The sequence below is a fragment of the Argopecten irradians genome, chromosome 10, assembly GCF_041381155.1.
Source record: "Argopecten irradians isolate NY chromosome 10, Ai_NY, whole genome shotgun sequence".
NCBI lineage: Eukaryota > Metazoa > Mollusca > Bivalvia > Pectinida > Pectinidae > Argopecten > Argopecten irradians.
The window spans coordinates 5,854,054-5,867,793 of NC_091143.1; the positions used below are offsets into that span (position 1 = coordinate 5,854,054).

At 34.1% G+C, this 13,740-nt stretch overlaps 1 protein-coding gene and 1 long non-coding RNA gene across 5 annotated transcripts in view; both read left to right on the forward strand.

The window, feature by feature from the left end:
• Positions 1-13,740, forward strand: part of LOC138332983 (uncharacterized) — a 323,160-nt gene that overhangs the window by 195,910 nt on the left and 113,510 nt on the right. The gene's annotated exons all lie outside the window — the stretch shown is intronic.
• Positions 1-13,740, forward strand: part of LOC138332979 (polypeptide N-acetylgalactosaminyltransferase 13-like) — a 42,554-nt gene that overhangs the window by 9,371 nt on the left and 19,443 nt on the right. For 2 of the 4 annotated variants that reach the window (XM_069281065.1, XM_069281064.1), the window contains 2 exons: positions 7,033-7,530; positions 8,837-9,502. In XM_069281065.1, the coding sequence (XP_069137166.1) occupies positions 9,003-9,502 (500 nt within the window). In that variant the 5' untranslated portion in view covers positions 7,033-7,530; positions 8,837-9,002. Of the gene's footprint in view, positions 1-7,032; positions 7,531-7,550; positions 7,581-8,836; positions 9,503-13,740 lie in introns of those variants that run through there. The other 2 variants (XM_069281066.1, XM_069281067.1) reach the window with 2 other exon arrangements.

Here is a 13,740-nt window from a genome sequence, read left to right on the forward strand (position 1 = left end):
ATTACTAAACAACTTTGTCTTTTGTTTAAAGGAAGTCAGGTACATACCAGAATACATCATGCTAATTACATCATTTAGCTGATACTGTACTGATACATGTCGGGACATTTGTACAAAAAATGTAGTATGATCTTCAACTTCTGCAGGATTTAGGTCTCTTTGTTAAAAAGTCAATGTAACTGAGGAAAGCTGCTTGATAAATGTTTAAGTTGTTGTTTTGATCTACTGTGTGTTATGTACATGTATGTTTTGCTATCAATCCCTTTTGTATGGATGTAAGGAAGCAATAAAGTTGAACAGAATTGAATTAAACATGTCAACAAAACATCAGGTACATGTAGAACGCATGTGTAAAACATGTCAACAAAACATATGGAAAACATGTCAACAAAGCATCACGTAGAACGCATGTGTAAAACATGTCAACAAAACATATGGAAAACATGTCAACAAAGCATTACGTAGAACGCATGTGTAAAACATGTCAACAAAGCATCACGTAGAACGCATGTGTAAAACATGTCAACAAAACATCACGTAGAACGCATGTGTAAAACATGTCAACAAAGCATTACGTAGAACGCATGTGTAAAACATGTCAACAAAACATCAGGTAGAACGCATGTGTAAAACATGTCAAGAAAACATATGGAAAACATGTCAACAAAGTATTACGTAGAACGCATGTGTAAAACATGTCAATAAAACATATGGAAAACATGTCAACAAAGCATTACGTAGAACGCATGTGTAAAACATGTCAACAAAGCATTACGTAGAACGCATGTGTAAAACATGTCAACAAAACATCAGGTAGAACGCATGTGTAAAACATATCAACAAAGCATTACGTAGAACGCATGTGTAAAACATATCAACAAAGCATAACGTAGAACGCATGTGTAAAACATATCAACAAAACATATGGAAAATATGTCAACAAAGCATTACGTAGAACGCATGTGTGTTTACATGTCAACAAAACATATGGAAAACATGTCAACAAAGCATTACGTAGAACGCATGTGTAAAACATGTCAACAAAGCATTACGTAGAACGCATGTGTAAAACATATCAACAAAACATATGGAAAACATGTCAACAAAGTATTACGTAGAACGCATGTGTAAAACATGTCAACAAAACATATGGAAAACATGTCAACAAAGCATTACGTAGAACGTATGTGTAAAACATGTTAACAAAGCATTACGTAGAACGCATGTGTAAAACATGTCAACAAAGCATTACGTAGAACGCATGTGTAAAACATGTCAACAAAACATCAGGTAGAACGCATGTGTAAAACATGTCAACAAAACATATGGAAAACATGTCAACAAAGCATTACGTAGAACGCATGTGTAAAACATGTCAACAAAGCATTACATAGAACGCATGTGTAACACACATGTCAACAAAGCATTACGTAGAACGCATGTGTAAAACATGTCAACAAAACATCAGGTAGAACGCATGTGTAAAACATGTCAACAAAACATCAGGTAGAACGCATGTGTAAAACATGTCAACAAAACATATGGAAAACATGTCAACAAAGCATTACGTAGAACGCATGTGTAAAACATGTCAACAAAGCATTACATAGAACGCATGTGTAACACACATGTCAACAAAGCATTACGTAGAACGCATGTGTAAAACATGTCAACAAAACATCAGGTAGAACGCTTGTGTAAAACATGTCAACAAAACATCAGGTAGAACGCATGTGTAAAACATGTCAACAAAACATATGGAAAACATGTCAACAAAGCATTACGTAGAACGCATGTGTAAAACATGTCAACAAAGCATTACATAGAACGCATGTGTAACACACATGTCAACAAAGCATTACGTAGAACGCATGTGTAAAACATGTCAACAAAACATCAGGTAGAACGCATGTGTAAAACATGTCAACAAAACATCAGGTAGAACGCATGTGTAAAACATGTCAACAAAACATCAGGTAGAACGCATGTGTAAAACATATCAACAAAACATTTGGTATCTAAAGCAGTACACAGCTCGTAGTGAGGGGATCTATTTTATTAACAATGATATGGCATTCCTCAATCGGGGATTCCGGTAGGCACTGCGCCAACCAACAATGTCCTGAAGATAAACTTTCTTGTTCGATTTACATCTTTTGAATGCTTTAACGAATGTCCGCATCCGGTCAGTGGGCAGTGTGGTGCTTATATATTAATTTACATAATCATGTCACATAATGTTATGGTCACATCTTCCAGTTTACTTCTTCTGTAGGGTGATTGACCTTTATATCATACTAAGCTGACAGTTTTATGATAGTTGAAGATGTGGTTTGTAAGGAAGATCGGGAAACCAGATAAAGAGCAATTAGAAATAGACGATAGGCTATAGTTAATTGTTATTGCAGTTTAGATGACCAGGACCACACATAGGGTCATTAGGACTCAAAGTGGTCAGGAGTGTGAGAAAGTGTCTGAGGTTACTGAGTTGATTGTCAATAGTGTGAGTGGTCAGGAGTGTGAGAAAGTGTCTGAGGTTACTGAGTTGATTGTCAATAGTGTGAGTGCAAGGTTCATTTATAATAACTCAATATACATGTAATATTGATCCAGAGACAGGCGGTATGATCATCAACAGAGTTGTAAAGAGCTACACCTCCTAAAGATGTAATTAACCAATAGAATTAAGATAAAAAAAATTAAGAACCCATATATATGAAAAAAACCAACAAAATATTGAGAGTGATGGGTGGTCAGAAAGAACAGATTAGAACGTCAGATCAGAATGACAGAGTGACAGAGACAGATGAGGAAGGAAGAAAACAAGCGAGCAGTGAGTTGAAGTATGAGATTACATCCAAACTGTAATAATGATATTAATACCATCTTAAAAGTTAATGAAACTAACATATGTAGATTTTACAGATTCAGAGTCTTCCTCCACAGGAAATAACCACCCTTTCCACTAAATAACCTATCACACAAAACCGTCCAGTGATAGTATTCCCATTTCTCAAAACTACTATGTAAGCATTTTACTATACTATTGACAGGATAAATGCATAACGTACTCGGTATCATACCCATACAGATTAACAATATTTATTTTAAATATAATATGGAGTATATAAATCGTTTTTCTATAAAAATATTTTTACAATGGATATAAATGTTCTAGAAGTAAAAAATAACATTGTACACTGTACATTGTATACTTATTGGATGTGATATAAAGATATATCTTATTCATAAAATTTGTATGGGTTAATATTTATCCATTTATGTGCAAACTACGGATTATTTAATAATTTAATTGAATAATCATATATTGTATTATTATATTATAGTTATTATCAAAATGCCAAATACATATGTATTATTCAAGTAAAGTTTGCACTTTTTTGTTTTATGTTGTAAATAGCTACCTTAGAAGTGTCCATTTTCATTTATATTTAATAGTCTTTTCACCAAAATTTAAGTTATAGGTCCGTCTTTCCAGCTGATGTTTACCTCTGATGAAATCGACGAGATAATGCGAATCACGTGACGGCAGTTGTTAGGCAATACATTCCAGAATTTCCTATGTCATTCTACAAACCAATGCTGGTTATCGAGTCATTGTTTACTTTCCCTGTAATACCATGGTGATTGAACGCGATCCCTCTATCTGTTAATAAGGATAGTATTTATGGCTGACGATACTTTCAGGTCTATACTTTATAAGCTAGGGGTGTAATATTCTCAAAGAAAAGTCATCTTATCTCTCGGGCTATTTTCTTCTCATCTTTTTTCAAACCAAAATGTACATTTTGATCATTATGACGACCTGGTCCTGATTTCTCATAACAAAATGCACCGACATAAGTGAAAACTTATGGGAATTGAATTGCTCTATCTACAGACAGTTTTTGACTTCAGTTTGTTTTAAGAGGTCCGACAGCATTAAATTAAATTTGATAGTTGATTTTTCTCTAAAATGGAACAAAAATGCAAATTGATTTTACGGTATCAAGTCAATGCTGTCAGGAGCATTATCACTTATGAAACTGTTGTATCCATTAGATTTAATACGTTTATAGATATTAAAACCCTAGAATGTTCCCAGTAGTGCATAATCCTTTACCTATTTTCATATTACTAAAATTGCATTTGTAAATAAATTAACATTTTTTCCTGCTTCCGCTTTTAATGTTCTCTTTGTCAGAAAAAAAACTCTTTAACTAAGCTCTGATGAAGTCGTATACCTTATCAAAAATAATAAATGTCAGTCAATGTAATTATAAAGCATATTAAAATGTCAAATTAAAAAATTCGTGGTTCGTCATGAATCATGTCATCACAATTCAAGGTGAATGTTTATAACTTCTAAAGGTGATTACACCTACATAAAGACATCTTAAAGGGCGATCAATAACGGCCTTTTTTAATTGTGATGATAAATCGATAATACTCTTAGCTAGAAAGAATAATATGACAACATCTATTATGTTTCCTTATGCAAATTGAAGTTAGACACCTTCAATAAATATGTCATATCTTTATTGTAGCTAATGATATTGTACTCAAGAAATAGAAAATGCTCTCTTTCTGGAGCGTCTGATCGTCATATCGTTTATTTTTATATTATATTTATGGTATATATCGTAACACTCCTATTGTAATCTTTCATTACTTGATTTTTTATTGTCAATTACGACGACGTTTTAATCCATCTGCTATTGTACATGTACATGTAGTTGCTTGGTCCCAATGTTTCTTAGTATATATAACCATATGCAATTTATTATCAAATATTCAATGCATTATCCTGATAAGTTCTACATATTACCTGGTGGCCCGTTTTGTTTTATTATTTTCATTTGCTATCTGATAGGTTTATGTAATTGTTGTAAAAATAGAAAAATAGTGTAGGAACGGTGAACTCATCGGTTGATGCTTTGTCGTCTACATTAGGACACTATATTGCCATTTGGATGATACATGTTTAGTATCTATTGGAGTAGTAAGATAATCGTAATTACACTTACAGTTTTTCTGCACATAAGACAAAAATAAATTTAAAAGAGTTACTTATTTCCTACTAGTAGTTCTAGTTTCTTCTTTTCGCTTCTGTCAATATAAGTTTTCTTCTGTTATCCCTATCAGTCATGTTGCTTTAACATTTATGGGCTGGTTTAAAGTATTATTCATTTTTATCTAGATATTATTTTTTCCTCTTTAACGACACGTATTTATAAGACACACGACGCATGGCTTACATTTGTACCTATTTTATCACTAGATCTTCAGGGCTTTTCGAATTAGTCACTGTCCACCTGGCGACGGGATACACTGGCCCGGGGTTATTTCATCGTTGGTCGGAGTTGACCTGTACGTCATTGTTATGAGTTTACCTGGATGATTACATGGCCTAAGGAAGAAGACAGTGTATTTTAAGTCTGTAGAACTCCACTTAGTAGGAAATCATCGTTGATGTTGGCGATCTTACAACACTGATATTACTCTTAGCTATCAGTTCCATAAATCATTTGATTTCGCTAAGGCATTGCAGCTTTGAAAATAATAAGTACGAGGGATAGACGTTATATATATAATGATGGAAAAAAATCTTAGAAATATAATTTTCCATACTTTTTTCACATATATTTTATCAGAGGCGATGAGATTATTTATTTCTAGTATATGAATCATCGCTTAACTTTAAACATTAATTTGTATCAATTAGATTTATTACTCCACTTTATTCTTTATTATGCTAATGTTATGCTGATTGTGTTCCGGTATATCAAAATGTGATATACTGATTTAACCTCATGTTACACTCGTAAGTGTGTAAATGTGTAATAAAGGAATCTGAATATTAAAAAATACATTGACGTAACCTATCTAGTTCTGATTAATTTCTTCACACAGGGAATGGTTCTTAGTGATGGCTTCCCGTAATTCTGGTACTGTTAAAGTGTACAAAGAGTTTCAAATAATTAATTCTTGGGGTTAATGAGAAGTAATTAACATAAGAGAGATAATTAACCACGTATGATTATTTACGACTCACTACTTTGAAGGTAAAACATAGCATTAGTTCAGTGTGTCGTAAGATACCAGACTGTCTTACTATATTATATTTAATTGTTAAACGAGTTTGTGTGATAATTATGTTCATAACATTATAGTGGCGATAAAAAAGTGAATGTTAATCTGATATCTGATAGCAATAGCCAAATGCCGTCGATCTGTCCATCTGTTAATTTAACGAGAACAGATAGACGTTCCATATATGGAAAGCGATTATTAGCTAGATACAATCGTAACACATTGTCAAGTTTTTTGTTTTGAAATATTGTGTATAATGGGTTGTGTGGTTATAGAATAATATCCCAAATAATAAAACACAAAATTAAAATTCAGGTGGATATTGCATTTCTGAGAAGGTCCAAATTGTACTCGCAAATGTCAGGTTCATATTGCTACATGTCGCTTTATTAAGTTTTTTTGTCAGCTCGTTATGTTCATTTTTTGGTGTTTTGGTTTCGTTATCTTTTCCACCATTGTGTAGGCTGATCAGTACAAATGTCTGTACGTCGATATACTTAAATGAACTATGTATCATACAGTGTCATTTTAGTGGAAATACGAACTCTTCTAAACTTGTGTCATATAATTATTGCGTTAATGAATTGTTTGATTAACATATATATTGGGAAAAGTAGACACAGTTTCGAATTTAAATATAAGAACATTATGCAAATATGTCCTTCATCCATTCATATATTAGACAAGATTATCGACACACACACATTGATTGATGTGACATACAATGTAATACCTACAGGTTAGGAATTATATCGTGAGGAGAACGTTTGTTTTGTGTATAAGGTAGCTATGTAACATCTGCATAATTTGGTGTCCAATTGTTATTGTATTTCAGTAAAACACAACGTTTGATATAACACCCATACGATAAGGAACCTGTAGCTACATATGTATGCATGGCAGTGGTAGAACATTAACATACTTTTGGTGTTTATATAGGTGTACACCTGGAGTAAGCCCCTGACCTGTGTGACGACTGGAGATGACACACCAAGATAGTTCGTTATCTACTTAAGCTTTACCTGTCCAAGTTTACCTGTCCGACTAAAAGGGCGACCTTAACGTCCGGACCGACAGCATCAAACTATATACAATCTACAGACAGGCGCTATTAAAACGTTTTATGTCGTATTTACAGTCGGATTCGGGATTTAATACTGGATGCCTGAAATGACACTTGAAAATACTTGCCGACCATTGGTGCCAGCGCATTGTGTATTATGGAATCGGACTACTGGTTGTGATGGGAACGCAGCACGTGTGTTGTAGTTGGATTTCTCCCACAGGTGGGTGTTCCCAGAGATTGTGTAGACTTAAACGTTTCATTTGATTATCTCTCTCATCCGTGTGTGGAATAGGTGGAGTTACAATATCGATTTTGGTTTAAATCATCACGATTGGGCCGGATACTATCTATATTAACAGACACATATCCAGGTAAGTAAACTGTCTGTACGCGCTGAGGTGTCCATCATATCCGGATACAGGTATGGCTAACTTTGTAACAGTCTTAATCTGCAGAATATTGATAATGTTTTGAAGACGATCTTGTCTTTATTTTTCTAGCAGCCAATTGTCAATACGCTTCAATCCAAAACTGATTGTATATACTGTTTGTAGAGTAATTAGTAATTATTAATTTCTCAATATATTTGTTTTTACAATTCTACTTGGATTTGATAGTTCAATGTGCAATGATTACGGTCGCGCTCAAATGTATACGGTATTGGTATACAAAACGTTATATTTAGATCTCCAGCTACATAGCTAGATGTTTTATTTTCCTGTTACAATTGTTTATGTGTAAAATAATTTGAACCATGGTATCGTAGTGTTTTAGGTAAACATTCATTGAAAATTATAAACTGTTGCAGTTTTTTTTGATGTATCGAAAAATGATTTACCTACATTGTACAGCCTGCAATAAGCACTGTGATGACAGCACTGATACCAGCAACTAATAGTTCAAATGAGTAGTTCGTTGGACAGTTTTACACACACTGTAAAAGCTGAACAACTATCTGTCCTTATATGACCTTCGCTGCGAATAGAATCTTTAACACTAAAAACATTTCTGGGGGAAAGCTATGAAATTTACGATTATAATCGAGATCAGTTTTTGAAATGAAACATTTGTAAAAATAATTTAATGGTTTGTTTCGACGCAGCCTATCTTTTAGTGTGTCTTAGGGAGGTGTGTGGGTGTTTTTGAGATTAACTGATAAAGCTACCACATTTTGACAGTACATTATAGCACCACTCATTTTACAGTAACTAGTATTCTTTTGTTTTTGTACGAACTTGATAGCCTATAGTATACATGTGCATATACATGACCTTGATTAGCTAAATATAGCTGCATTCGGAACCATAAAAACCTACAGTAGCTGTCAAATGTACACACAGACAGGTGTAGTAGCTCGGCAGTCAACGTCCTGTATGATTTAAATTTCTGTCAATTTCCGCAAATAAATGTCAGATAACATGTATATAGGGTTGTACGTTATATAACATTTGTACTTGAGCTTTGAGAGATTACTGCAATCATTAACTAATATTTACAACATGACGAGTTACATTTGATTTATTGTTATAGCAAGACAGTGCTGCATGTAGGCGATATCGGTGTTATTTTGAATAAAACCAAGAAGATATAAAAGACAGTATTTAAAAGGGATTTACGGGGTATATTTTAAAACTTAGCCCTCGATAAACATATAATGGTAGATTTGTACTGTTACAGGTACGCCGTCCACACAGGTGTATTGTTAGATGTGTATCCAGGGGTATTCATCCGGAACAGCTACATGTACTAGGAGTGTAAACACACGCGTGTACTAGGAGGAGGTAAACAAAGTGGTGGGATAGTGAGGACCTTGTGTCCAACCGATGTCCGAATTCTGCCCAGCATGAGACTAAGGACACGGTATGTCGCTACCTGTCTTGGAATATTCTTTCTGATATGTACCTATGAGCTCTATTCGAACTCCGGAACCGCGCGGGATTTCATGCGATCGGTCTCCGGAGACCACTTCAAATTCGAGGACGATGATTTCCTTCACGGGGGGAAAGGGATCAGGCGGAGGGTCCAGGTTAGACGAGAGGACACTGTTCAGTACACTGCTAAAAATCATCAACCACCACTGTCTCTAAACTCAAGTAATCAGAGGCTGGTAACGGTAACAGCAGACGAATTTAGGAGAAGTGTAGATCTAAAGACCGGAAATCCACTTATTGACGATTACGGTTCTAATGACTTACATCGTACAGGTGAAATGGGACGAGGGGTGACATTCGTCGGCGCGGAAAAGAAAAATGTGGCAGCAGCTATTGAGAAGTACCGTCTGAATGTGATCGCCAGTGACCTGATTCCTCTGAATAGGATGGTACCGGATTCTAGACTGTCGAGGTAAATATTAAACTGAGATCTTTCTATTAAGTCGCTCCTCTTGCTGCAATAACGTAGCTGTGTAGGATGGAAGTATTTGACAGATAGTCCTCGTCAAGTGAAACCAGGGTATTATCATTAGAATCTTTTACTATCTCGAGGATGAGACGGGAAAATCTCAAATCGAGGAGTATGCTTCTTAAGCTGCCAAACACGAATGTTTAACAGCTTTAGAATTATACCCGAGTGTTGAAATTTATCTTGTCTCACTGCTCTTTAGGGCGTCAATAATTATTATCACTTAAAGATGCTCCACCGCTGACAAATGGTATTTTTTCACTATTAAAAAAAGGAACAGACGATTAAGTATTTTTCTTCAGTTACAAAAGTTACTTATTTTACACCATTACCACCATTGAAAAGTTTGAGCTTCTAATTTTACTTCAAGTAAAAAATATGAAAAATAATTAATTGCATCCCGAAAAAAATCTGTGTCACTATATCCTATATGGAAGGAAGTACTGATTGCGCATGCACCCAAGGCGAAATAAATTATTTTATATTATTTTTTGTGTTAATTTGACATATATATATACGTGATCAAACACCAATTATTGTTCAACTAATGAATATCATTTATGCTTTGTCGGCGATGGAGCATCTTTAAACTGTTCGCTTGCTGAGGTATTTACTATTGAATAACTAAAATACAATGTTGGCTTGAAGCATTGGATCGTTATTGTAGTGACATCATACGTTGTGTACATCCATACTATCTTGCCTTGAGGTGATATTATGTTTGTAAGACTCGTCCATATGTGGATAGGAATAGTCTATCCGAAGATCATGCAATACAGTAATACCGGTGGCTTACACATATAGTGATCCCGATAATACACTTTCCCTATCCTCCCTATTCACATATGACATGATTAATTTATTTATCTCTCGTACCTCGACGTAATCATTACAGATATATCACATCATTTGTATTTAAAACCGGTAAAAAGTTCTAAGATAACAGCAACTCCAAATTAGTTCTCTAAACAGGAAAAGTGAACGAAATCTTAAATGTGAATCACAAGTTTGTTTGTGTCCTTTGCAATAATACATAGATAATATTCCTTGTTTCTTGATGAATAACAGTTATAATGACGAATCACGAAATAATCACGAAAAATTCCACCTCACTTATTTGAGTCATTAAAAGATATATTTTGTAAGAAAAATAAAACCTTATCATAATCTATAAGCATTGCTTTTGCTCATATCTCAGTCCAAGTATATAATAGTTATTTTTAGCGACATTCTTGGTCGGTCATACGATGATATATCCTCTTTTGCCCCGAATCATATCAAATCTAACTCCCTGCTATTTTCTCTACTTTTACTGATCAGACTTCACCCTAGATTGAAATTGTTTTTGCTTAATTATCAGAAGAATATGATAACGGAATCCTTACGCGGTATGTAGATCTCATTGTCCCGACCTTGGCTGAAGTCCTGGACAGAGATAAGAAAACATAATCCTATGTTTCTAGATGTCTGTGACGGTTGTATAGATGACAATAATGAAAAATAGAAACACTCGTAAATATACTAAAAGAATAAGTTATGCGTAAGGTTATAATCGATACTTTCTATATCCATTTGAGATAGTACATCGCTGGTGGAAGATGAATATCTGACCCTTTAATCTGATTGGAATGTTTGATATTAGTGTGCGATTTTATCAAAGTGTTATTCAGCGTACAGAGGCAATAGTGTATGACCTAAGAGTGAAACAATAGAATATAAAACTATATAGTAAAATAATAATTCGTTATCTAGACACAAATATCATCGCCAAATATCCACAAAGTGTAGACATGATAGACTTCTTATTGAGATATCTCTTAATGTAAATACACTACAGTCACCAGGAGATCTAATTATGAAAAATAAAAAAAGATATCACTTTGTCTCCGTTATATTTCAATTCTTGACGTTTTCTTATAACACTTAGCATTAACAGTTCCCTTAAATAAAACAGATATTGATTGATGAATTGTTATTTCCGTGAAACACTTTAAAAACAAATCCTCGGTAAACCTGTACACGAAATGTTGAAGTTCGCTCTTAGTACATCTTTAAGACTGCTATTCGTATCGTACACCTAACGTTTACATATCTATTTAGCATGTAGACATTTCCCTGTTTATATAGTTGAATTATGCAAAGAACAAAACGGGACATTTTCAATGTATGTAAATTTATTTACCAATACTTAGGTCCCTGAATCTTCGGACACACATTACGTAAATGTTTCTAGTGTAAACATTCCTGTAAAAAAGGTTTTGTCAGCTGAGTTCTGGCTCACACTTGATATTTTGTTGAAATACTGTTTGAATTTGCTCCTCATTGACATCTTTTGACATTTTTGGGCATATGTTTCTACTCTAAATAGTTTAATCGTGAAGGTTTTGGCAAGGTGTGCACTACGTTCATGTATATTTGGCTTTGTGGTATTCACTGTTTGAGTTTTTATTTTCGCTCTTTGCTCATGTAGATATATCATGATTAACTGCACCATTGAATGCTTTTTGTTTGTTTGTTTGATTAAGTAACGTCCATTAAATAGCCGGGGTCATGTGAGGACGGTCTCCCATATATGCGGTGTGTTGCGTGTATGAAGTGCGAGGTGCGTGTTTTGGGAGACAGTTGTATATTCGTGTTGTGTCTTCCTGTAAAGTGGAACTCTTGTCTTTTTAAAAGTGCTTTATCACTGAAGCATGCCATCGAAGACATCAAGTAACATACCCCACATTATACTGACAACGGGCAAATAAGTCGTCCCACTTCCTTAATGCTGTGCGCCATGCAGAAGCAGAAACTACCACATTTTTAGACTGTGTTGTGTCTTGGCCAGGGGACAGAACCCAGAACTTACCTCGCAGGCGCAAGCTCAACCGAAGGCCAAAATTGAGTCGATGTCAAGAAGAAAAAAAGTATTAGAGATAATATCCCAAATTTGGTCGTCTTTTACGATCATACAATAGGGGTAGCTGGTAAAATTCTTACGCCCTATCTGCAAGGCAAACAAGTGAGTAAAACCTGGGGCAGAATTTCACGATAGATAAATTAATGAATAAATGAACAAATAAATATTATCAATAATATAAGTAGATAAAGAAATAAATCATTACATAACAACTATTTTGGTATAACTTTTTTGGATTTGACAGTGTCTATTTCAAATTTTATACGTTTTTCAAATGTAAGTAGAGAAATGAAGTATATTACATCATGTTGTTTTGTGTCTCATTGCAAAAGCAGAAACTCTCACCTTTATAGTGCTACACACTTTGCCTACCTTACCCGTTAATACATTCCTGACATTGAGCAAATCAATTTGTTCGGCTTAACGAATTTTGGATGCTAAACCTGAATACAAACTCCCAACCAGACGAAAAAAAACCTCTTACGAAATCATATACCTATCACCGTGCTTTTATTGTTCCGATACATTTCCTTTATCATATACCTATCACCGTCCTTTTATTGTTCCGATACATTTCCTTTATATGGATTCTGATGGACGAATTATGACGAATGGCGTTGCTTGTCCAATCGACAAACAGTTCCATACATACAAATGTAAGACAAATTCGGGCTATCTTACAATCGTAATCAAGAATTTGACTTTGGATCAAGTAAGCAGTTTGACCACGAAACCTCCAAAAGTTAAACATTGAGCTGGCCTGGGTAAGATGTGTAGTGATATGCAAGCTTTGACAAGTCATTATCAGTATCAGTACTTATTATATAATGTAGATGTATTTTATCATTTTGTAAATATAAAACTTTTTTTTCTTTTCTGTAGTGTCATTGCATAATCTATAAATGAAGTTTAGATTATCTTTAGTTGTAGAACGTACTTTGGCACGGTACATTTTATTTACCTTATAAACATTATACAATTGACATTACGCATTCTTAACAGTGCAATGATATTCATAGTAAGGTGTAGTCTGTGAAATAAAAATTGGTGGAAATGAATTGATCCAGTTGAATGTTACATAACATCAAGTCATAAATGAATTTTTAGCTTACGAATGTAAATTGAACGTTCTTCTCTGTAAATATTGAGATATATCATAAGACATTATTACGTGTTGCATTTGAGTTGTAATGTATTTTGGAATATAAAAATACATACAACTGATTGACTGTTTTGTTATTCATGTTAAGAAATGAATTTGCAATACATGCTAATATCA